The sequence below is a fragment of the Hydra vulgaris genome, chromosome 09 (genome assembly GCF_038396675.1).
Source record: "Hydra vulgaris chromosome 09, alternate assembly HydraT2T_AEP".
In the NCBI taxonomy this organism is placed as follows: Eukaryota; Metazoa; Cnidaria; class Hydrozoa; order Anthoathecata; family Hydridae; genus Hydra; species Hydra vulgaris.
Genome location: NC_088928.1, coordinates 34,698,411 through 34,726,146, shown reverse-complemented (window position 1 = coordinate 34,726,146; position 27,736 = coordinate 34,698,411). Strand labels below are relative to the sequence as shown.

Below are 27,736 nucleotides of genomic sequence, written 5' to 3'. Positions count from 1 at the left end.
TATAACAAGAACAAACTTCAGAAAATAATTCGCGCAAAAAGCAATTGAAGAAAATAAATGAACTTTTATTTTGAGCTTCTTTTAGAAAGCATATGCATTAAAAATAAAAATCTACTTGTAACTGTGATATTTATTCACCCACAATTCATAAACATATTTTTAAATACTTTTTTTTGGGAATAAGCTGCTTGTATAGAAATTCTCTCCTTCAAAGAAATTTGGGGAAAAAATGTGTACACATATTTTTAGTGTTAATGAACCAAACACACAACTAATTAAATTAGTTTAAATTAGCTGTGTGTTTGGTTTGATTCATTTTTTAAGTGTTTCATCAGTTTTAATTTGTTTTATTCGGTTTTAATTTGTTTTATTTTCGATCTTAACGGTTATGTTTTTGTTTTTTTATTAAATGTATGTAAATTTAATTCTGTCATAGTGTGACAAAATTTACAAGAAATAATGTTGTGCTGGATTTTGAAATGATTTTTTTAATAATTGGTCACTCATTCATATTTTTCCAATTAATATCATTGTTTTAAGGCTGAAAAATATAGTTATCAATGGTTATCAATAAATGTATATTTCTTAAGATGCCGATACAGGACCGTATCGTGAAATTTTTAGGGGTGAGGGGTCGTTTTTGAAAAAGACTGTTTCAATAGCAAATAAAATTTTTGTTCAATTTTTTTTATAAAACTTGCGTAAAACAAAGAGAATTTATTTAAAAAAAAAACTCTACGGTACGAGCATGCCATAACTGTATGTGATACCTTATCTTTAATTATTCCAGACCGGTACTTTTTATGGTTTCACACCCCTCCCCCCTTCTCATTTTATTTGTAGAATCGCCTTAGTTTATACCGCGTTATATATATAAACAACCTTGTCATACTACTGTTTTTTAACACTAAAATTTTTTAGATAAATGACGTTTAACAAATAATGACGTGTTTCAAACGTAATGAAAAAATAATAAGTATATGACGTGTAAAATGAGTTTGTTGTCAGTATAATAAATATTAATAATTGTAATACAACTTGAATTTTATTATAAAAATTTAAATAATAAAATACCGATGATTTAGAAAGAAAAAGTAAATGTTTCAAATTATTATCAATTTTTCATTAGAAAGCCACGTTATACTAATTATTTGAAGCATGTTGTTTATTCAGCTAATTACTTAAAAGTGTGAATACAAGTATTGTAATTTTTCACGCTACACTACTATTAATATTTGCTAATTTTAGCACTTTTTGTTTGAATTTACAGATCCTTTAATAAACTATTTCATTGAATTTGTAATAATTTTATTCATAACAAAAAAACCGTCGTGATTGGACAAGTTTGAAGGCTAAATAAGCAATCGTAAAAGCTTTTGCTTTTCCGTGTTTGGTTTGGGATTATGATAACAGCTTTCTCTTTTGCTTAACTCAAATGCAACAACTAAATGCAATTATTTCTGCAAAATAGGTTTTTAAAATTCAACATTTTAAGCAACAACAAATAGGAACTTGTAAAAATCCGGTGTCAGTGCTATTTGCGAGATTGCATATTACTTTTTTTTAAAAACGGTGCGACTAACAAGTTTCGATATCTTAGCGTGATCAATACTTATTTTAGTTTTCTATTTAAATTGTTACAAGTTTTTTATATTTAAATACAAGTAAAGTTTGCATATAGCTTTAATACATACATGCGCACATAAATGCTTTTTTTCTTTTTGCTAAGTTATTAAAAGTTTTCTCCTTAAACTATTAGGCCGCCATACTCAAGATATTCTATTAAGACACGTGATCAAGTGGGCTGCGCCGAACGTTTGCGCAAGCACAACAGTTAAATTGCCCAGCCTTAAAGTTGTTAAAGGCGAAATACACGAAAGTTCTTTGATTTACTTTTTCTAAAAAATTTTTCTTATAAATTAGTATTTAATATGGCTGAAGAAGAACATTATGGATACCATCAGGAAGAAGAAGATAGAGGGTTGCTTGATCCAGCATGGGAAATGCAACAAAAAAAGGTTTGTTTCCGTCAGAAAAGCAATTACTATTATTCAAGAATAATTATTTAAAAGAATCTTTGTTTCTGCTAAGAAATGCTTGATACAGTTATTTAAGCATTTTAAATAACATCCACTTGTTATATATATATATATATATATATATATATATATATATATATATATATATATATATATATATATATATATATATATATTAGTAAGAGAAAGAGTGAGAGTTTGTGAGATATATTTTTGGGCATGTATATATGTGTGTGTGTGTGCATATATTTGTGTGTGTGTGTATATATATATATATATATATATATATATATATATATATATATATATACATATGTATATGTATATATATGCATATATATATGCATATATATATATGTGTATATATATACATATATATATATATATGTATATATATCTATACATATATATATCTATATATATGCCTATATATATATATATATATATATATATATGTATGTATGTATGTATGTATGTATATATATATATATATATATATATATATATATATATATATATATATATATATATATATATATATATATATATATATAGAGGCAAAGCTACAGTTTAGCAGTCTAAAATAGTTTTACTTTTTCGCTTGTTGCGCTCTTGTGTGGAGACTTGCCACGGCCGTTTAAAGTGAGCTTTATGGCTTCTTGTTATTTTTTGAAAATATTCACTTATAGGGGTGTTACTAAAACTTTTATAACTTTTGAAATATTATAGATAATTTTGTTATGTAAAAAGAATAAAAACACCAATAAAATGTTTTATCTTATGACATTAAATAGTTAAATTAAAAACTTCTTTAATTTTAGAATAAACGCGGCAAATGATGAAGCTTAGCTAAATTTTAGTAATTTGATGTTACTTTTTATAAATAAAAAAATCAGAAAGAATATATTTTTGCTAATTATTATTAAATACACATTGTTGGACTAAAAACAAAAAAATCTTACTTAAATGTTTTAAGTTAACTGAAACAGACTGTTTTAAGTCAGGAAAGCGAATTGAATTATTGCAAAATTACAAAAAAGTCATTAAAATGGGGATAAACTGTTAAAAAACTAGTTTTTGAAAATTGATTCCATTACAAAATAAAACCAAATTTCAATTTTAGAATATTTAGCCTAAAAATTTAAAGCTTAAGCTTTTAAAAAACTTTTTATTCTATGCACACAGTTCTAATAATATGTTGTGAGAATGTTAATAAATAAAGACTCTCGAAGTTTAATTTTTTTTTTTTTGCGTGTTTAAATATAAAAGTAGCAAATTATTTTTATTCTCATAAAAAGCTATTTTATAATAAGTTGGTCCATTGATAAATTCTTCAAGTAGTAAATCTTTGTACACCCTGTTGATACTAAATTCATACTTCATTTTAAACCAAAAGAACAGTTGCTTGACTCGAAATTGTGACAATAACTTGTACAAATTCTTAAATTAATAAACTATATTTTAACTAGATAAAAGATTTAACTACTTTTCTGATATTAGTACGATTAGCCAGAGAGAAAATTCCACGTAATTTGGTTTGTTTTATACCTCCAATATTTGTCTTGCCGAAGCAGTTGTTTCAATAAAATTCATTAGTAAATAGCTTGGGAAGTAACGCAATGAAGTTACATCATCTCTAAAAAATCTCACCACAAATTTAGGCATAAAACTAAAATGATTTGTTGTAAAACATGCCAAGTTTAAAAACATATTCCCTGACATAGCAAGAGGCACATAAAATAATTTTTATATTTTCATCTGCATAAAAGGTCAAAATTTCAATAACTTAAGTCATCCAAAATTTTATATTTTACATTTAAAAAAGATAAATTTAAAATTGTAAATGCATTAAAAATTGAGTTATAGTAGAAAAATTTCATTATTGGCGTAGAAATCCGATAGAATAGACATTCATTGATAAGTGTTCCAAATTTCAACCATGTAGCTATCTTAGCTACATGGTTGATGTATCAGCGATAACCAGCGAATCTGGTTTAGCCCGAGAAAGGTTTTTCGTAAAAATTGCTAAAAACAGAAATGTGATCCCAAATCATTTAAAATATTTTAACAATGTATACTTTTATTTCGTCTAATGTTAATATTTATTTAATGAAGAAAGATTTTATATTTTTTATATTTTTTAATTCGAAGATAAAAGCGTTTATAGGAAAAAAAACTATAATTTTAAAGTTAGTGAATTTTTATACTTTTTATGCAGAAACATAAGAAATATTGGCTTTTTTAAACATAAGAAATATTGGCTTTTTTAAACATAAGAAATATTGGCTTTTTTAAACATAAGAAATATTGGCTTTGGTACATACATCAACTATCTTATAGCCTGCTGCTACATCAACTATTTTATAGCCTGCAACTACATGGAAGTAATGCCACATCGACTGATGGTTTGACATGAGGCAATCTTACTTTTTTAATTAATATTCTTATGTTTAAAAAGCCTCCACTGAGAGAGCGTAACAAGAGAAAAAAAAAATTATTTTAGACCGCTTAACTGTAGCTTAACCATACCGGTTTTTTTATATTTTGATTTTGTACTTCATGGCTGATGATTGCAAATTGGCATAAAACTTTAAGTTCCATAAAAAGTTGCTTTTTCTAAATTTATATATACATGCATACATACATACATACATACATACATACATACATACATACATACATACATACATACATACATACATGAGAAAGAGAGAGAGGTTAAAAGAAAGCGTTAAGATTATCATATTTTATTATATACTTTCAGATCCTTCTATTTTGAAATTCAAGATTATTTTTTCCTAGTAACAGACATTTGTATATAAGGTTAAAAAAACTATTATAAAAGTAAAAGTTTCATATAGACTGATAAGAAATTTAAAAAAATATACGAGTATATTTTATTTCCACCCAAACTCAGCGCAATTGTTAATTTACTGTTTGATAACTTAAATTTTATTCCTTTTTGTAATTAAAATTGTTTAGGCTAAATTTTTTTGATTGAAACAAAAAAATTAATGCATACCAAGAAAAACTAACTTTTTTATTTTATTCAAAGCTCGCCTTCTCCGTTTTTTTATAGGCCAAAAAGTCAGCATAATTTACGCGGCAACCTATAGAATTGATAATTTATTCAAGTAATTTTTTTTGTTTGTGTAAAAGATTGATTATGTAAACGGAGAAGATGAGCTTCGACTATAAAATAAAAAAGTTAGTTTTTCTTGGTATGCATTTATTCTTTTGTTTTAATCAAAAAAATTTAGCCCAAACATTTTTTTTTATCATTCACTTCAATATAAACACAACATGTCTTGGAGGTTTGTGATCTCTTCAAGTCAAAAGTTTTCATAGTATTATTTGCTTAAAAATAAATTTATAGTAGAAAAATTATAGCAAATTTTCTTTAATTTATTTTTAATGAAAACATTTTTTGATAAAGCTTTCAACAAAAATTTTAAGCATTTGAAGCTTAAGCTTCTTCTTTGTTTTAAACTTCAAATGTTAAACTTTCGCTATAGCAAAACCTATCATTGCAAGCAGATTATGCATGATAAGAGTTTTTTGCACATTTTGTGCACAAATGTGTGTACATTGACACACATTTGTGCACCAAATGTGTCAATCCTTGTTTAGTTGGAAAATATCAGCAGGCCTCATTTCTGATATTTGGCAGTCCTAGGCATCTAGTGTATCAACGTCAGGTTTGAACAGGAATAGCTTGTGATCACACACTGTAACTGACCACGCTTATATTTTTTCTTTGCTATTTAACCTTGACTATTTTGATGTTTTAACAAATTAAATGCAATAAAATAATTGTTACGTTATGAATAACTTTTAATCCCTGATCTTAAAGTTTTTATTTTATGCGAAGGCTTTAAATTAAAAAAATCTTATGCATAAATTTTTTTATGATAAAGTTTAAATGCTTGAAACTTTTTTTTGTAAAGATTTTTCTAAATCATGTTACTTTAAATTATAAATAAGTTCAAAACATTTTGTGACTAGTTGCTAAGAACGAGTGAAGAACATTTTAAGAACATTTTATATAAATAATACAAGAATAAAAAATAATTTTTTTTTACTTATCTAAGCATGCATTTTGTTGATTAATGTAAAAGTTTTTAAGTATTTTGTAATGTTTTTATCTTAGAATTTTTTTTAAATCTTTAAAAAATAAATAAATAAATCTTTACACAATTTTGAAACATGTAACACTTTTAAATGATTTAAATAAAATTTGTTTATTTATTAAACAATCATTAAAAATAATTTGTTGCTTAATGTAAAAGCGTTTTGCGTAACTTTAACAAAATGTTTAAAAAGATAAGATTTTAAGTAATTTATTTCAAATGCAATTAAAAATGTAACAAAAAATATTTTTTACTTTGTTTTTGAGTTTTATTTCAGTGCTTATATATTTTCTTTTTTCTTTAGTCTTTTATTATTTTTATTTTTTAATTTTCTTATATATTAAATTTAGCATAGCGTTTCTTTTTTCAGCGCATTTCTGAAATGTTTATATGATCAAAACATGTAAACAGTCAAGGTCATGTTGTCAAAAAAACTCATTTGTTTAGTCAGCATACCATTCCAAAATCATTAGCATTCGATCGCACACCACCCCTGTCCAAAACTGCAATGTCACTAATTCAACAAGTCTATTTTGTTTAATTGTTGAGCATAAATATGTCTTAATTAGTTTCAATTTAAAAAAACTGTGTTAGGCTGATGCTACAGTTTTAGGTATTGTTGATAATATCTGCATGGCAGTCATACCATTTGGAGATACATCCTGTGATAGACTGTTCTATACCAACCTTGTAACTTCAAAAAGTGTACCATTATCTGGTGACATGATAATGGTTTTAGTTCAGTGAATAAAATAAATTCTCCAATATCAAACTTGAGTTTCAAGTTGATGCAAAACATTGGACACAAATAGAAAGTATCAATCTTAGCTTCATGCGGTGCTCTTGCAGATTCATCAGAGCAATATTTAAAGTCCAAAATATTAAATGAAAAATCAATTGGTGATTGATAATTTGTCAACTGTTCAAAATGATTATTTAAATACATAACTGCTTGATCCATCAATTCGTTAAACTAAATTTTTCTTCTGAAAATCATGTATTGACTCATTTTCGGCTTCATAAGAGATTATTTTTTTAAATAAGTTGTATTAACCCAGGAAAATATTTTTTGATACCAGTTATTATGTTTTCATAGGATGATGTTATTTTTTTTCATCAAATATGAGTACTCGTGTCATTACTAAGATGGTTTTGTGTGTATTAGAAATATCTCCATATCAAAATTTTTTCACTTGTAGATTACATATGGTGACCATATTAGCAGACCAAACACAATTTACAGTTATTTATTTACTGCCTGAACTACCAGTTTCAAAAAAAAAAAAAAGATACTTTGAGACAACTTAGCAATAACTGCTGGTATCTACCATTTCTTGGCTATTTAAGTAGGATTCTAGAAAAAACATCAGAAAAACAAGCTTTGTTCTCAAAAATACATTTAAAAAAAAAATCAATTATCACAAAAATAAATGGATGTTTTTAGCCATAATTTTCTCACTTTGAAGTATAAAAAAGCTTATTAAGATATTTTAGGGAGTTTTGCCATATTTAATAGTCAGGAAAGGCATTAAGAACAAACTATTTTTGAATGAGTTTTTTTATATTTTAATTAAAGAAATAAATGAACAACTTGGGTAAAACCAATCTTATATAAGTTTTATCCAGGGATTATATTTTTTTATTATTTCTGGAATTGTGGATATTTTTTTTAAATTTTATTTTTTCTGGATATCCGAATAATTTTCTGGAAATACATATTAAAAGTTTTTTTTTGTAACTTTGTCATCAAATAATTAAAACAGAAAAGGTATTGTACATCAATTACTCTACACTATATTTGGTTAAGGTTAGGCATTAAAAAGTATAAAACCATTTCAAAATTAAACTTTTTTTAAAAAAAATTTAGTTAAAAAAAGTTCTTTATCGAGGATTCAAACCCGCATTTTAGTCAGCCACACTTCATAATTTTAACATTGTAACGTCCACAACACTAAACCGATATACTACTTACATGAAAAATTAAAGTATTTGAACATTTTTTGCATGCAAATGTTTTTATTATGTGCACATTATTTGTAGGTGCATACAAATAATGAATTTTTTTCAAACACATGAGATAATCTTAGTTACACAAAATTCATTTATATTTCCAGATTTTTTCAGGATATTTTTTGGAAAAAGTATTGCAGATTTTAAAATATAACTTTAATGATCACTGGTTTTATCCTTTCTAGTAATAAGTAAATTTTGTTGATGTAATTAAAGATATTTGTTCAAGATTGGTGACATGCTGGTCCCAGAGGAATCCTGCATGGGGCTAGAGTTTATCCTATACGCCTTGCTGATCTGATTAATTATATTCTCTCTCTTTCATATATATATATATATATATATATATATATATATATATATATTATATATATATATATATATATATATATATGTGTGTGTGTGTGTGTGTGTGTGTGTGTGTGTGTGTGTGTGTGTGTGTGTGTGTGTGTGTGTGTGTGTGTGTGTGTGTGTGTGTGTGTGTGTGTGTGTATGTATATTTGTATATATATGTATATATGTGTGTGTATATACAGGGGCTATTCTAGACTGTATATATATATATATATATATATATATATATATATATATATATATATATATATATATATATATTTATATATATATATATACACACATATAAACAGTCTTCTCCTTTTAGCCAGCACTTTCCCGCTCAAGTCTTTTCTGCCAGCGCTTTTTTGAGAGAGAGAGAGAGAGAGAGAGAGAGAGAGAGAGAGAGAGAGAGAGAGAGAGAGAGAGAGAGAGAGAGAGAGAGAAGTACATTAATCTGATCAGCAAGGCGTATAGAATAAACTCTAGCCTAAACATACTAAAAAATAATCTAATTTTGTACATTATAGATGTTTACTAAATCAGGTTGTGTTTTTATTTTTTGACGAATGTTTTAAAAACATTTCTTCTATTTGAAAAATTACCAAGCGATAAATAGATAAAGAGAGACAGAGAGAGTACTTATTAATATATTGTGCGCTTTATGTCTAAAATGTGAATTTAAAATTTCCATTTTAAAGAATGAAAAATTTATTGTTGCACCAGCCTTAAACTCTTGGTCGATGAAAAAGCACTCCTCTGCATGTTCTACCTACATAGTCGTTGACTTATAGATACATAAACTAACTATGTATGTATAAGTCAACTAGTAACTCCAGTTTTACTACCATTCATTGTTCTACAAACATTTATGTTTATACTTTTTTGATGTGCTTTCCTTAAATGAAATTCCAATGAAATGCAGCATTAAAAAGTACAATCAAAATGTACTATTGTGTTATATATTAGTATATATAATAATAACATAATATATAATACATTTATACATAATTTTTATTTTACATTTTATACATAATTTAGTTTTAATTATATATATTTAATATTATACTATAATTATACTATAATATAATAATATAATATATAATACAAATAATTAGATATAATAAAGATACCTCTTTTCCTATTTTTAGACATTTACAGCGTGGTGCAATTCACACTTAAGGAAAGTTAATGTTCAAATAGAAGAAATATCAAGAGACTTTAGTGATGGACTTAAACTTATGTTGCTTCTTGAAGTTATTGCAGGAGAAAGACTACCAAAACCTGAAAGAGGTCGATTACGGTTTCATCAAATATCTAATGTTAACAAAGCCTTAGACTTTGTTGCTAGCAAAGGTGTAAAATTGGTTTCCATTGGTGCTGAAGGTAAATGAGCAAATAAAACCTATTTTTATGAATAAAATATTAATAAATTTTTTTTTTGGAATGTTAACCTGAAATAGGGTATATTTAGTTTTTGTACATTAGTATATATCTGGTTTGGTTTATATTTAATAAATATGTTTCAATTAGAAATTGTTGATGGTAACTTAAAAATGATTTTGGGTATGATATGGACAATCATTTTGAGATTCGCTATTCAAGATATTCTTGTTGATGGTAAATTCTTGTTGTTTACTAAAACTGTTTTATTTTTCATAAACCTTTTGTATTAGTGATTAAAATATTTAATTCTTATTAGTTATTTCAATTATAGATGCAATATATCTATTTCAACTATATATATATGTGTGTGTGTATTAAGCCTTGTGATAAAGCGTTACGCGTAATCGATTTCACATACCCAAAAAGCAAATTTGCGTGAGGCAACGCTATTTACATCAAACTAAACACTTTTTTGTTTAGTAATATTGAAATAACTCTATAGATATTTTAAGTGGTATTTTAATGAAGTAATTAAAGATTATTTTAATGGTATTATAATGAAGTAGTTAATGTTTAAATACTGCACACTATTGTTACAAAAGTTTAAATTACAAATACATAAAATATGATTATTTATAAATATAATAAATTCAAATTAAATAAAAAAATAAAGTTTGAATTTTTATAAAACAAACTTTTTTATCAAAATATTCAGCAATAGAAAAAAAACTTGACTGTTGTTTTAATATAACGTAAATAAATGAAATTATCTAGCGATTATGTGAATATTTATTTAGAATATGTTAGTTTTATAAGTTAGATTTGTTCAGGTATTCAAAATACAGTGACAACCTGCATTAAAACATTATTTTAAAAAACTAATAACTAACTTAGTTATAACTTTAAACGTAACTTTAAAAAACTTCTAACTAACTTAGTTTGACTTAGAGAAATTTAGTTGTTTGGTTTCAATATAATGATTGATTTTATCACTTAAAAGATGCAGCGCTTATTAAAAGCATGTGCTTCTAAAATGAGCTAGCCTATATAAAAATATATTTCTCATATTTAACCATGTAATGCTTAGGTTTAACCTGATTGATTTTAAATTTTAACACGACTATTATATATTGTTCAATAAGCAAATTTTTTTTTATTATTATCTATCCTATCGCATTTTTGCTGTGGTTCAAAAAAGTTAATGTTGATAAGTATGAAAAGCAAATAAAAAATAGTATAGTTTTATATTTTATATAATACAATGTATTATATAAAATAATTTGCAATGATAAAAATGCGAGGTAAATTGTTTACAATAAATTAATTGTATATGATATTATTAAAATAATTTATATAATGATATTTCTATTATAAGTTATAATTGTGCTGTACAGGCAATTCTACAAATAAAATGAAGGGGAGTGAATCTTTAAAAAGTATTGACTGGTGCTTTTAAAAAAAAAACGTTCCTCAAAACTAAAGTTTAAACAACTGAATTATCTCAAATACCACACCCTCCTTCTCCCATAAAATCGCCTCTGATGCTATATTGTATAAATAAATACTAAATAATACAAATATATAAGTTGTATAACTTTTTATCAAGTTGGATCAGTATTTTAAATTTATCACTTCTAAATTGTTATTAATGAAGTTGATAAAAAAAACTTACTACAATGTTTTTTCAGAATTTTCATCTAAGGAAGGATTACTGCTTTGGTGTCAAAGAAAAACTGCTCCTTACAAAAATGTTAATGTTCAAAATTTTCACATGAGGTAAATATTTTTTACTGTTTTAAAAATTTAGGTGTTTTTTGTAAGACTAAAATAAATAAGTTGTCAACTATTTTCAATCTTTTTTATATTTGCATTCAATTTTGTAATTATACAATTAAATCTAGGTAACTTTAACACCAGTTAACTGGAACTTTAGTTATTTTAACAATTTTCTTGGGTCCCTTGAAAACAAAAACAATTTGCTTTCACTTACTTGGGTTTAATTTTATTTATGATTTTTGCTCTGAAAACTTTATTGTATTTATTAGCTTTAAAGATGGTCTTGCCTTCTGTGCTCTTATCCACCGTCACCGACCTGATCTCATTGATTACAACAAGTTGTCTAAGGTATTTTAATTAATTCAAATTAATGAGCATAAATGATAATCTTAATCTAAAAAATTATTCCTAATTCATTTTGACATTAAAACCTTTTTATTATAAATAAAAATTATTAAATTTAAATATGAAGTTATTGTAAAAAGCCATACAAAACAAAATCCTTTCTAAACAGTTTTTAACATTGAAAATATAAAACTTGTTTAAAATAAAATATGTTTTGTTGTCCGTATATTAAAGGTATTATTAGTACTATACTTAATAAAAATTTTGTTTTGGATTTTCTTTTGGAGTTTTTTTATCATTATTATTACTATTGTTGTTGATATAATAATTATTATTATTGTTACAGCTCTGAGGCTCTCTTAGCATAAAAAAAAAAGTGTATAACTTATGTAACATACATAAACTAAATAACTATTTAATGTTCGTAGTTTATATAGTATATATTGTCCAAAGTTCAGTATGTGTTAAATTTATTTAGCTTATAAAAATATAACATTTTTTTCTAGAACTTTTTGTGAAAAGCATTTTTAGTATATTTTTTATAATATATTTTTTTATGTATAACAATTTTGTTTATACAAGTTTAATCTTTGAAACATTAATACTGTATAATCTTATTAATTTTCTTAGGATGATCCAATGCACAATTTAAATTATGCTTTTGATGTTGCTGATAAATACCTTGATATCCCTCGTATGTTGGATGCTGAAGGTAAATCAACAATTATTCTTGTATTTTTTAAAAACTTAAAAAAAGAATATTTTGTAAAATAATTAAATACTCTGAAATATGTAATTATAACAATTAAAAGATCAATAAGCTTAAAGCCTTCTTGAGGTTATTAAATAAGCTTAAAGCCTTCTTGAGGTTATTAAAGTTTTAAATATTATTTTTCATAGAATAAGCTTTACAAAAAGTTTTATTTTAAGTTTAATATCTTTGTTACCATCAGTTTATGTATCATTGCAAAATTTATTCATATTGAGCTTTAAAAAGTTATTATTACATATAATGCAGTAGTGGCTCAGAAGAAAGAAGTTTTGATGTTTTTTATGTGGTAGTGAAACTGTGCTAAAGATCTTGGTTTTTTTGCATAAAGTATATTATCAAGTTTGCTGAATCATTGTCTGGATTGAGCTGTTGAAAAGTCCAATTTGTTTTTCTTTAAAAAAATTATAAACAAATTTGAATTTAAATATTAGCAGAATTGTAAAAATATTTTTCACAACTCTTCCCACTATCTATACTAGTACATCTTTCAGCTTGTTTTACTGCGTAACCACCTTGTTTGTTAAGATTTATGTTTTGGAGATTTGTTGGTAAAGTGTTGATAACAATGAGTTTACAGGGTTCTAACAACAACAGAAAATAAAATTATATATAACTAATACATTATGTAATTTAAATTTTTAGACATGGTTAACCAAGTTAAACCAGATGAAAGAGCTGTTATGACATATGTATCTTGCTACTATCATGCTTTTTCAAGTTCTCAACAGGTAACCAAACATTTTTCTCATTTTATAATTTAGTATTAGCTTGTTCAAAAAAAGTTTAAGATTTCATCTAATTATTACAATTATTAGTTTCTGAGTATTAAATGAAAACATTGTTTTCACAATTAGTAAAATTACATATCATTAATCTCTAAAACTTGCATATGTTTTAAAGCAATCTTCTTGAATACAGAAAAATTGTTAGTTTTTTATAAATTATACTTTACTATTATAGAAGCATTTCAGGGTGTTAGCCAGAAATATATTTTTTACCACGTTTTTGCGATATTGGGAATATTTATTGGTTATTGTTCCACAAAATACTGGGAAACTATTAAACATCCTATTACTTCAACAAAAAAAAAAGACAATAAATTTTGGAAATTTAGCGGTATATGCGGTGCCATTGTGCTGGCTAACACACTGCATTTATAAAATTATCATTATTTTTTACTTTTGATAATTTACATAATTGATCAACCTTTTTATTTATATTTTCTTATTATAAATTAATTTTTATAATATTATATATGTTTTTATAATATAATATTATCTTAAATTGTTATAAATAATATTTATCAAATTACTTAATTATAAATAATTGATTTATTATTATGTTAAAAATTAATTGATATTTTTTATATATTATTTCTTTTTTATAGGCTGAAACAGCTGCAAAACGTATTGTTAAAGTATTAAATGTCAATCAAGGTAATGAAAAAGCAATGGATGATTATGAAAATATGGCATCTCAGTTACTTGATTGGATTAATAAAAAAATTCCTGAGCTTGAAGACCGAACTACTGATAATACTCTTAAAGATGTCCAGGTACTAAATTAAAATTAACAAGTTAAATTGTTTAAATGTTTTTAAATAAAAATGAAAAACAAAGATTGCCTGCTCCTGCCTCCAGATCTATGTAGATCCCTCTCTCTTTTTTTTTTTTTTTTGCCATATTACACAAAAATCTAAATAAAATTTATTAATTCTTTAGTTAAAAGGGTAAGAAATTTAGGACAGAAGTTATTACAGAACTTTATTTAATATGTTTATTAAATTTTTTTTCAGGTGGGTATATTTTAAATGTATAACTTTGAAAAATTAAGAAAATAATATTATAGTAGTTTATTTCTTTTTTCTATGATAATCTTGTTTTTCCAATTCTCAAAAATTCTATCATCTGTCTGGCAATATTAAGTTATGCTAACGTGCATGGCAAAAACCTTTTGAGATGATTTTTCCAAGTATGTTAAATCTATTTGAGATTTTTCACTGCTCCTGTTCTCATTGACACCCAGCAAAGCAAAATTTAAATATAGTAAAATTTATATATAGTTTTTAGTAAGGGATCATCCATAAATTACATCACAGAATTTTTCCTCTTAGAGCATGACAATTTATGGAGGACCCCTAAAGTTTAAATTTTTAAAATGTTCTGGTTTTTTTATAATATTAAAAACTTTTATATAGAATAAGCTGAATGACTTCAGAAATTACAGAGGCACTGAGAAACCACCAAAGGTTGAAGAGAAAGCAGGTTTAGAAAATTTGTTTAACACGTTACAGACTAAGTTGCGATTAAGCAATCGCCCAGTTTACATGCCAACTGAAGGCAAAATGTTATCTGTAAGTTTTAATTTCTTTTTTTATATTTTGCTTTTATAGGTACATATCTGTTTTTGAAAACAAAATTTAATGTTTTTTGCTTAGATTCAATTTTAGTGAAATTTTAAACTTAACCTTATAGTGAAATTTGTATGCATGCATGGTGTGCAATTTTATATTGTGTAACTTTGTTTAATAAAAAATTATAAAATTTATTTTAAATAAAAATAGTTTAAAATTTTTTGTAAAATGATGAATGATATTACTTTGTTAAAAGCCTTTAAACAAATGAATGGCATAAATAGCATTTTTATCAATAACTATATATTTAAATATACATATAGTATATATTTTTTGACAGGACATAGAAAAATCTTGGAAAGATTTGGAACAGGCTGAAAAGGATTTCCAAGATTGGATTCTTGCAGAGCTTCGGAAGTAAGAAAATATTTAGCTCTTATTTGCACACATTTTTAAACTATATTCATGTGTAAATATATAAATGTAGATTTAGCTGTGCATAAAATGTACTGGTGACTTAATACTGAAATTTATGGATTAAATTGGCATTTTAAAAATTAAAGTGAGCAAGACAAAGTATTGTAAATGTGTTTGTAAATATATGTGTGTATGTGTCTGTAAATATACATTTATTATGAACAAAAATTTATTTATGAACATAAATTGTGTTTACAAATACCTTATTAGTAACTGACGAAATCTATCTATAAATTGTTTTTAATCTTTAAATATGTGATAAAATAAAATAAAAACTAAAATGTGATAAAGCAAACAAAAAATTATTATATTATGTATAATAAATATAAATTTTTGTTATGTATAAGATTGTTTTAAGAATTAAATAGTAAGGAAATATAATCTCTTTCAAATACCAAATTTAGAATTCATTGGTAATTTTTGTTATAATTTTATTGTTAAAATGATTTTTAAAGTGGTTTAAAATTAAAGTTTAATTACAAAGCTATACTTTAAAATATGCTAATGGTGCAATTAACTTTTAATGATATAAATATCAAAATTGAGTTGTATGATGTAAATTTTAAATAATATATAGATGTAACATTTAAATGCGTTAAGATTTCGTTACACAACAATATCTTGTAAGACCTGATATATGTTACACAAAACTATCGTAACATTTATATAACATATACATAAAAGTTTAGCATAAGTATAAAATTTTATGTGTAATTAAGTGACATGTTAAAATACTTAATTAAATGATTATATAATATTACAGTTTCATGTGTATATAAATATTTTTTGAAAAAAAAAGATCTCGTATTAATTTTATCTGATGAATGCAAATAGCATGACTTAAAAATTGTATATATAGTTTTATTTACAATACACATAGACATATGTTGAGGTGTGGTTAGAGTATCTATATACAAAAAAAAACTAAGTGTAGTAAGAAAAAATAGCTTTTTTGTTTGTTTTATTACTTTTTATATTTTTTTTTAAATTAATTTTAGGAAATATTTTTTAATTTATTTACTAAAATAAGGTTGGAGCGACTGGATCATCTAGCTGCAAAATTTAAGCACAAGTGTGATATTCATGAAGCTTGGTCCCAAGGTCAAGATGTATATTTGACAACTGATGACATTACTGGTGCTCCTCTTGCATCTCTATTGGTTTGTTTTGAGTTTTATTCTGTATAGTTAACTTTTATGATTTCGTAAAAAAAAAATAGAGCTTAATAATAATAAAAATAATGGATTTAAAATAAAGTGAAATACTATGATATAATATTATTAACTATATAAATGACTTATTATAAAAAAATCTCATTTTTGATAAGTGTGGTAAATTTTTAAAAAAAAGATTTTTTATTGTTTTGATTTTTTTTTATTAGACTTTTTATTTTGCTTGAATTTTATTAATTATGTAATATTAATTATAATTTGTTCATGGACCTCTATTATGTTTTTTAATTTGTTAAAAATTTTAATGCAATTAAAATTAAAAATAATTTAACAAGTTTTCATTTGAAAAAATTAAAGTTGTTTTTAACTAAAAAAATTTTATGCTTTTCACTTAGCTAACAATTTTGTAGTCAAAAATATTTTATAAATGATTGTTTTTAAAATAATTAGGCATGGACAATTTTGAATTGAGAATTATTGTATGATATTTGAAAATAAATAAAAATTAAATTGATGGAATGTTTGAACATAATCAGAGCAACAAGTAAAGTGTTTTTTTTGTTGTTGACATAATTGTTTTATAAATTAAGTAATAAAATCTTTTTTTAGGCTTCTCGCAAACGTCATGAAGCATTTCAAGCTGATATATCTGCTCAACAAGATCGTGTGGAACAGATCGTAGCAATTGCTCAAGAATTATACACACTTGGCTACAGCAAAATTAATGAGGTTAATGAACGCTGTAGGATTATATGTGAAGAATGGGATAACCTTGGAGAATTAAATGAAAAACGTAACAAAAATTTGACAGCTGCTATTGAAATTGCTGAGTATCTTGATAATCTCTGGCTTGAATATGCAAAGAAGGCATCTCCATTTAGTAACTGGATGGATGGTGCTAAAGAAGATTTAATGGATATGTTTAATGTCCACTCTTTAGAAGAAATGCAAGATCTTAAAGATGCACAAGAAAAATTTAAAGCTAATATGCCAGCTGCGAAAGAAGAATTTGAGTTAATAATGAGTCTGGTTCGTGAAATTAACTCAATGAGTAATCAAAAAAATCCATATACTAACACAAGATCTGAGGTACCAATTAATTAATTATAAAAGTTATGCATATGTGTTTGTTTATACTTAAAAATGTGCTACACGAAACTTTATTAATAGTGTCATGCAGAAAATATAAACAGACAGAGATTAGGTTAATCATAATGTATTTTGCGCAGTTTAATTTTTAAAATATTGACTTATAATATGACTTATAATATAAATCCAATAAAATATGACTTGATAAATCTAGAAAAAGAAGATAAAGAATGGAAGAAAAAAAAAATTTCTTTTTTTTTTTACAAATGTCCTTCATACCTGCAGTATAACATATATACTGCAGAATAGTTGAATAAGCAGAATATATTACTGTATTATTTAATCTTTTTGAATGTAACTTTAAAATATTTTATATTTGATTTGTTAAATATAACTAATCAAAAGTGTTAAAACAAGTCTCATAATGACATAAATTGATGAAACAAGTCTCATGATGACATAAATTGACTACTAAATAAATTTTTACTAGTCATTCATGGATATTGTTTAGAATTACTAAGAAGTAACAAATTCTGCGCCGTCAAATGATGTTGCAATAAGATCAACCTTACTAAGTCAAAATGAATCATTAAGTAGTGGACATAATTGTGTTTTTATTTTATTTTTGAATAAAGAAAATACTATGGTTTTTTTGAGAACGTATGTGATTTCTTTATAAAAATAATTTATTTTGAGACCATGTGTTTGATTTCTATATCAAGCATATCAGAATTTACATAAACATTACTAAATAAAATTCTTTGTTCAGTGGTTTCACTAGTTCTTTGTCTCATCTACATATAATAAACTGTAACCAAAGTTTAAGTAAACTTTAACATTTCATTTAGTTAAATAAGAATTATTGTACTTGATTTTTGTTAATTAATGTTAAACATATAAATTAGAATAAGAATATAATTTATGACAAAACAATTATTATTTGCTTCTATATATTAGGATTTAGAACAAAAGTGGAATGACGTTATTGAACTGATACCTAAAAGGGATAGTAAGTTATCTGCTGAAACTATTCGCCAACAGACTAATGAAAGACTTCGTGTGCAGTTTGCACAGATGGCAAATCAAGTTGGTGAATGGATCAAACAAAGAACAAGTAGAATGAGAGATATTGGAATGAATGCAAGAGGAAGTCTAGAAAGTCAGCTTAAAGAGCTAAACGCTCTTAATGATGAAATCAATGGCTTTAAAGAACATATTTTGGAGATTGATGCTTTGAATGCTGTATTTATTTTTTTTCTTTCATTTTTTATTTAATATTTATTAAAGCAAGATTTTCATAACTTCTGAGCATTTTCTATTTTTGTATTTTATTTTGTATGTGCAAGTATTTTTGTATTTTTTTAGTCAGTACAGGCTGCTATGATCTTCGAGAATCCTCACACATCGTTAACAATGGAAATGATTCGCATTCGATTTGAACTTCTTCTTACTGGTATGACAAGAAACATTAATGAGGTTGAAAATCAGGTATAATTTCTTGCATTGTTTTTTTTTAATTATTATTTTTAAATTGTTTTCTAAATATTTTCTCCATTTATTTAGATTTTGATGAGAGATTCTATTGGTATAAGTGAGGACCAATTGAAAGAATTAAAAAGTTCATTCAGTTTCTTTGACAAAAATAAAAATAACCAATTAGATTATAAGGAATTTAGACAGTGCTTGGTCAGTCTTGGTCACAGTGTTGATGTTGAAGATAAGGTAATTGTTTTTTAATTTAGAGCTCTTTAGTAAAGAAAAATTTATTATTATTACTCTTGTTATTACTATTACTGTTATTATTATTATTTTAACTATTATTATTAAGGGTGATGCTGAGTTTGCACGTATTATGGCTATGGTTGATCCCAATCAAACAGGATTTGTTACATTCCAAGCTTTCCTTGATTTTATGACTAGGGAAATGGCAGATACTGACAGTGCTGAGCAAGTTATGGAGTCATTTAGAATTTTAGCGGGTGATAAAGTAAGCTTTTAAAAGTAGATTGTTTTTCAAATATTCAAAATTAAAACCTTTTTTATTTCAATATTTACAAATTAATGCATATTTCAATATATACACACACTGCATAAATGTTTATTAAAAAGAAATATATGACTTTTTTTTTTTAATAAACAAAGTTTTGTTAAAAATATATTTATATTTTTTAAATATGTTTTTTAAAAATGATTGTTATTTTTGAAGTTGTTTCATAATTTACTTTATATGAAACCCAGATTAACCTTTTTTTTTTTTTGTTTTGATTATATTTGGGACCTGTTAAATGTTCAAGAGTATTGGTGACCTTAAAATATTTTCTATTGAAAAAGTTTTTCAATCAATGTTATTTCAAAATCAATGTTATTTTGTTATCTAGAATACATTAAGGTGGTAAGATATGTGGGTATTTTTCAAAATCATTGGTTTTTTGGGTACACCTTTATATATGTGTGAATGCATGCATGTATTTAAATGTAGGTTTGCTTATGAAATAATTCGGTTATTACAAAAAAAAGATTTCTATACCAAATATGCTGCATTTGATATGCATTTCAAACAAAATGACAACTCTAGAACTTTCTGTTTAAAAAAAAAAACATTCCTAATGTTTTGTTTAGTTATGCAAATTGAAATTGTAACTTAAAAAAAATTTCTTTGAAGAAAAATAAAACATCTGACCAACCATGAAATGAACCACCTTCTTTTCCAAAGTGAAATAATTCTGTTTATTCAAAAATAATATTATACTGCAATTATTTGTAATAATTCAAAAAACAAAAAATCCTTTTCTTTTTTACATATATTTACATTCATAATTATTTTTTGTAAATCTGTGTACATATATTGAAAAGTTGATTGACTTTTTCTTTAGCCTTACATTACTGCAGATGAACTACGCCGTGAGTTGCCTCCCCAACAAGCTGATTATTGTATTGCTCGAATGGCTGCATATACTGGCCCGGGATCAGTTCCAGGCGCCCTTGATTATAAATCTTTTTCTACCGCCTTATATGGCGAAAGCGACTTATAGATTGATTGACCAACCTAAGCTGTAAAAGTGGATAATAGATTATGATAGGAATTTGTAAAAAAACAATTTTTTTGTACTTTGGCCAATTTATTTGTGGTAAAATTGAAATGCTATCTAAGGCGACTTTCTTGTCACAAATTTACCATTATTTTTATATAGAATGAAAAAATTTGAATCGTGAATAAGTTAGTTAAATCTTTTTATGAATTTTCGACGATATACAAAGTCTTCTTTGTGTTATTGTTGTTTTGTTTACTTTCATGTCTGCTTACCAAATCATGTCTTCGCTATTTATCTCTGTTGATATTTGACGAATTGTAAGAGTTTTGTATTGGTCGATTTCCATTTTTCAAGCTATTCTTTGTTTTTTGTTTTTTTTTCGAACGTCCAAAATTAATTTATATAAAAAAGTTTATACATATTTAAAATACTTTTCTTATTCTTTTTTTTTTATATATATATATTTGTTAATATTAAATTTGTTTTAATCATAAGTAGGTTTTAAATGTCCTAAATATTTATAATGGGTATTAAATTTCAAGTTACTAATTATGAATTTTTTTTTTTTTGGTCGAATGTTTTTTAAGAAAATGGTTTCAAGAGAAAAGCGCTGTAAATTAATGTTCACTTGACTGCTGTCAGTTGATGAGCGTTTGTTCTCCCATTAAAGGCAAAATAATATGAATTGCTTACTATTGGTCGACGTTAGTTATAGATATCAGGAATAAATTTTCCTAATAGCATTAACACAGCCTGATTTTATTGTCTCCTTAATGTTTTTTTAATAATCTTTTTTGGTGATTTTTTTTTTTTTTTGAATTAGTTAATGATACATCTTTGCGTTGTCATTTGTAAAATTTTTTGTCGTTAACTGTAAATCTGTATCCTACATGAAAAAAACAGTGATTGCAAGTAAAATGAAGCGCGAAAATGTCTAATTTTTTTACATACAAACTTGTCAAAATGCTTGTCGTGGCTAAAGTTAATGAATGTTAGCCTTGAAAACGTTTGTTGTGAGAAACCTGCCTAAATTTTGAGAGTGTATAAATTGCTTTTTTTATAACATTTTTAAGGCAATCATCTACAAGTCTGTAATACATTGCAGATCTCATCTCGCCGACTTATTGAAGTTAGATTTATGCATATAACTTGATATATTGTTTACACGCAGTGCTTTTATGAAAAATAGGCGCATTAAAATTTTGTTGTTTAAAGCGTATTTAAACTACCATAAAATTGAAACTAAAGATATTGAACAAATTTTATTTGCGAGAAAAATATTTTTTAAACAAATCTTGGATTACATACTAAAACGTAAAACTGTATATATAAACGTTATAGAACGTAATTACAAAAAATACCAATAAAAAAACTGCGATATATAAAGAATTAATGCAACAAAATTGACATCTAAACTAGTAATAAAAATATCCCCTACGCTTTTTCCAAGCAACATCGATTTAATCAGATTATTGCAAACTTTGTTTGGAACTTTTTTCCAAATGGTAACTAGCTCTTGCTTTAGACTATATCTTATTTGTACTTTTAACAATTCTTTGTCCGTCCAAGCTCAAATAGATTTGATTGGATTCAAATCTGGTGATCGAACTGGCCAGGGCAATAAATCTACTTTGTTTTTTTTCATTCGTGTATTTACTGTACAAACTGCATAGACAGGCGCTAAATCTTGTTGTATTGCCACTATTCGTTTCGATCGATCAGCATGTCTATTAATGGAACCATTCAGTGTGTAAAAGTTACACACACCAACTCCGTTAAAATTAAAGCATTAAAATTAAAATATTAATCTGTGAACGTCAACGTGAACGGAGGTGTTTATGCAGTGTGGTTGTTTTGAAGTTTTAAAATTATTATTTTTTTAAGTTCAAAATTTTAGATAGTATGGAATTGTTTAAAAATTTATACATAAATATACTTGTATAAATATTCTTAAATAAAAACATATCGGTATTTAACTTGTTAATGGATAAAAGTAATAAAATTGATAAAAATAAAAATACTGATAAAAACGAAACGCAATCAAATACAGAAGCTACAGAAATATCTGTGAAATTAGTTCGTGAAATATTCTCTGAGATGTTTAAGAAACAACAAAAAGACATTCTTAAACTTATAAGTGGAAATTTAAAAATTGCAAATGACAGAATCGATGGACTTTTGAAAGAAATTAAAGAAACGTGCAAAGCTTTGCAAACTGAAAATAGTTTGAGGAAATTTGAAATGGGAAAAATAAATGACAGAGTCTCAAAATTAGAATACACTCAAAAAGATATCGAAAACAATATCACTTTTACACAAGATACACAGGAAGAAAAAATCAATAAAATTGAAGAAAAAATTGTTACAAAAGTAGCATTTAATGCGGAAGAAAAAAATAAGCTGCGACAACTGGAAGATCGACTGAGAAGAAATAATTTGCGTCTCGAAGGAATAGCAGAAAGCAAAAATGAAAGTTGGAATGTATCTGAAGAAAAAGTTCTTAATATCTTTGAAAACAATCTAAATGTGTGTGGCGTAGTTATTGAAAGGGCACATAGAACCGGAAAAACTGGGCTAAGCAAACCTAGATCAATCGTGATAAAACTCCTGAACTATAAAGATAAAATTAGCATATTAAAGAATTCAAAAAAGTTTAAAGGAACAGGAATATTTTTAAATGAGGACTACTCCTTGGATACCCTAACCATACGGAAAAATCTCTTTGAAGAAATGCGAACTCATAGGAATAACGGTAAATATTCTGTTGTTATTTACGATAAATTAGTAAAGATTTTAAAACATCGCATAAGAATGCTTAAAGTATATTTATTTATTATATTTTTTTGTCTTAAATAATATTCTTAGTTTTTATTGTTAAAATGACGGAAGCCAGCAGTTTTAATGTTTTTGACATATCAGAAAGGAAAAACGCACTAAACCGAATTAATGACGATGATAAAAACATGAACTTTTTTGACGAAATTTCAGTAGATACGACTTATTACAATGTTAACGATGTTAAACATGTTTTTAATTCTTCATCATCTTATTTTTCATTATTACATATAAACATCAGAAGCATAAATAAAAACTTTGAAAATTTAAAATTGATGTTAAATAATATAAGTAACAAGTTTAGTATTATCTGTCTGACAGAAACTTGGTGTCATCGAGACGCGATAAATTCTAACTTTCAATTATCAGGATATAAACCCATTCATCAACCGAGAGAAAACGGCAATGGCGGGGGCGTATTTATTTTCGTCCAAAACTCATTGGTTTTTAAACATGTTGAAAACCTCAAAGTAAATGACGCTGATTATGAGTCATTAACTATTGAAATAGTTAATAAAACAAACAAAAATACATTTATAAATGCAATATATAGACCGCCAAACGGTAATTACAACCAATTTGAAAACCATATAAACTATTTGCTACCAAAGCTTATTAAAAAAAATGTTTACTTATTAGGTGATTTTAATTTGAATTTATTGAATAATAAAGCTAATAACCAAGTCGTGCATTTATTAAATACACTTTTGCAATACAGCGTTTTCCCCATGATTAATAAGCCAACACGTGTGACTGCATCTATTATCGATAATATTATTACTAATAATTACACAAGGACAACTGCATCTATTATCGATAATATTATTACTAATAATTACACAAGGACTAAAATCCAAAGTGGTATTATTAAAACAGATTTAACTGATCACTTTCCAGTTTGTCTGATAATAAATTCTGCAACCCTTGAGAATAAAATAAAAACAAAAATGGTATACGTAAGGAAAATAAATAATGAATCAATCGCCACGTTTCGTGACCTTTTACATGAAGTAAACTGAGAACTATTGACTGATTGCAATGACGTTAATGATGGCTACGATTTTTTTATTCGCATGTTTACAAGACAATGCGAAAAGGCCTTTCCAAAAGAAAAAAAATTGTTAATTCTAAAAATTTGCTAAGTCCGTGGATGACGAGAGGACTCATTAAGTCGTCAAAAAGGAAACAAAAACTTCACCAAAAATTAAAAAAAAAAAGAACTACAAAAATGAAATAAAATATAAAAATTCTTATGAAAAGTTAAAAAAGCAATCCAAAAAAAACTACTACTCTTCGTTACTTAATAAAACATTTGGAAATACAAGGAAAACATGGAATGCAATTAAAGAAATAACAGGAGTGGGAATCGTAAAAAGTGATAATCTTCCAAAAAGATTGCAAAGAGATGATAATAGAGAAGATGCTTTTGTTAATAAAGAAATTGCTGAAACATTTAATAGCTTTTTTATAAATATAGGAAAAAAGCTTGCCAGTGCAATTCCTGAGGGAAAAAAATCATTTAAATCTTTTTTGAAAAAATCTGAATCCTTCATGGAGGAGACGGAGCTTTTAATTGATGAACTTCGATTAGCAATGAGTATGCTGAAAACAAATAATAGTTCGGGTCTGGATGAAGTTAACCCTGATGTTGTAAAAGCGGTCTCAGATATTATAGAGACCTCTTTTTAAAATTTTTAATCTTTCCCTAAAAAACGGCATTTTTCCTGACCAACTAAAGTTAGCAAAAATAATTCCGATATACAAAGGCGGTGATGACTCAATAAAATCTAACTACAGACCAATTTCCATACTTTCTTGTTTTTCCAAAATACTAGAGCGTATTATGCACAAGAGACTGTACAATTATCTTGAAAAAAACAACATTCTTTATCATAAACAGTTTGGTTTTCGCAACAACTATTCCACGGAACATGCAGTAATTGATCTTGCCAATCAAATTTTAAATGGTTTTGATAACGACAGTTACACACTCGGAATTTTTATAGATCTATCAAAAGCATTTGATACTGTCAACCACAAGATTCTTATTTATAAACTACGCAATTATGGAGTAGTTCACTCCAACTTAAAGTGGCTGCAATGTTATTTACAAAACCGTATACAAGGAGTACCATATGACTTAACATGTTCCCCATTTGAATCAATAAATTGCGGAGTTCCCCAAGGACCAATACTTGGACCCCTGCTGTTTTTAATTTATATTAATGATAATTATTTGTCTTCGAAAATACTTAATTATATTATTTTTGTTGATGACACAAATGTTTTCTTTTCTGACTCAAATTTAAAAAATATTTTTTATATTGTAAACACAGAATTAATATATCTTAATGAGTGGTTTGAAGCAAATAAACTTTCATTAAATATTGAAAAAACGAAATGTATTTTGTTTGCTAAGCCATCTAATTCCGAAAACCTTCCACTTAAATTACCTGAACTAACAATTAACAATATTAAAATAAAAAGAGTTTTTTCAATGAAAATACTAGGAATAATTTTCGATGAGCATTTAAATTGGAAAAGCCAAATAAAGCTAGTCGAGAACAAAGTTTTAAAGAATCTGGGGATTATGTACAAGACAAAACATCTTTTAAATAATTTATGTTTACAAAATTTATACTTTTCATTTAAAGCTTATCAGCTTTAGAGCTATTTCAGCTCTTTCCTTTGAATCTAGATCACCATTTGCTATTGAAAGAATAACCAACTGAGGGGTCAGGTACCAACTATGACAAACCAGGCTAGAATGGAGCTTTTTTGCCAGGGGACCATACTTGGATTTATATAGCTCATTTGACATCATTTCTAAAGACAGTTTGAAAGCATCCAAATCATTTGATGGTGCCTGGGCTGCAATAGGAGACTTCAGGAAGTATAATCCATAAAATGTGACAATAAAGTCAGTTTACATTTGCAACATATCTTTCTCACTTTTATTCAATTTTGAATTTATCTTCGAAGTCAGCTGCATGGTCAGCAAGTATAGGTAGTCAGCCATGAATCTGGCATGATGCACCTGGTTGCTTGAATTGGAAACCAGGTACATGGCCCCCAAGGTAAATGACCAGTAGTTTACATAGAGCTTTATAGTCTCCTCTTTGAAAACAATCTCTTTTCAAGGCTGTTTCACAAAAATTCTTAGTATCTATTAATCTTGTATGAAAAGTAGTACCTACTTTAAACTCATCTCTGTCATAGTTAAAAAAAAGCAATTGATCCATATTTTTAGCTCCTTCTTGTATTTCTCGCCAGTTATTTTGGAAATCTTTAAATATTGCTCTTGATGGCGATTTTGTTGTTCCTTGAATATAATCCATTGCATGTGATATGTGCCTTTCAGATATGTGGTGCCTGAAAAAATTTAAATATGAAAAACTGTACAATGTACAGTGTAAATGTATGTGACAAAATAAATGATTTTTATAAATATTTTAGTACCTACAGAGGAGCCAAACCACTGGTCGTTGAAGCACATGATCCACCAGGAACTTTATAGCCCCATTGTAATTTCCAGTGTTAGAGGCAGTTGTATATGCACTACAACCAATGATTTGGTCAGTGAGCTCATAGTTTTCTAAAATGTTTTGAATAGCAATAGCTTGATCCTGTCCTTTAGATGACTCAATTTCTAAAACTCCGAGCAAGAAATCTAGGGGTTCATTGACCTGGGGTGATGAAAGACTAAGAGCTAGCCTTTATACAGTTTCAGACATTTTTTTTTCAGTTCTATAATGCTTGACAAGTTTTGTATCAAAGTGAAGGACAACCTTTAAATCTCGTACTTTGTCTAGATTTTCTTCTCTGACCATTTCTGCTTCATTTTCAATAACAATCTTTCTGTTTCTATGCAGACCACTCTTTGATACAGGAACTGTATTGAGATCAACACCAGCGATACTGAAAAGTGAGGCCAGGAGTAAGGTTTCTGCTCTAACGCTTACCTTATACCTGGTCAAGAATGGAACC

General features: G+C 26.0%; 1 protein-coding gene across 1 annotated transcript; it reads left to right on the top strand.

The window, feature by feature from the left end:
* Window positions 1-1,656: 1,656 nt before the first annotated feature.
* On the top strand, window positions 1,657-21,271 carry LOC100215556 (alpha-actinin). Its single transcript, XM_065805489.1, has 17 exons — window positions 1,657-2,018; window positions 9,664-9,898; window positions 10,046-10,132; window positions 11,587-11,674; window positions 11,944-12,022; window positions 12,650-12,731; window positions 13,434-13,519; window positions 14,179-14,346; window positions 14,989-15,144; window positions 15,485-15,561; window positions 16,652-16,781; window positions 17,403-17,882; window positions 18,840-19,124; window positions 19,248-19,370; window positions 19,446-19,604; window positions 19,711-19,869; window positions 20,756-21,271. Exons 1-17 carry the CDS (start codon window positions 1,932-1,934, stop codon window positions 20,912-20,914), a joined length of 2,640 nt encoding a protein of 879 aa, XP_065661561.1. The 5' UTR covers window positions 1,657-1,931; the 3' UTR covers window positions 20,915-21,271.
* The last annotated feature ends 6,465 nt before the right edge of the window (window positions 21,272-27,736 follow it).

Bases quoted from the DNA above. Each gene is read 5' to 3' on its own strand.
- LOC100215556 (XM_065805489.1), top strand. From the start codon at position 1,932: ATGGCTGAAGAAGAACATTATGGATACCATCAGGAAGAAGAAGATAGA. The intron at 12,732-13,433 runs GTAAATCAACAA...TTAAATTTTTAG, and splicing joins TCGTATGTTGGATGCTGAAG to ACATGGTTAACCAAGTTAAA. The intron at 17,883-18,839 runs GTACCAATTAAT...TCTATATATTAG, and splicing joins ATACTAACACAAGATCTGAG to GATTTAGAACAAAAGTGGAA.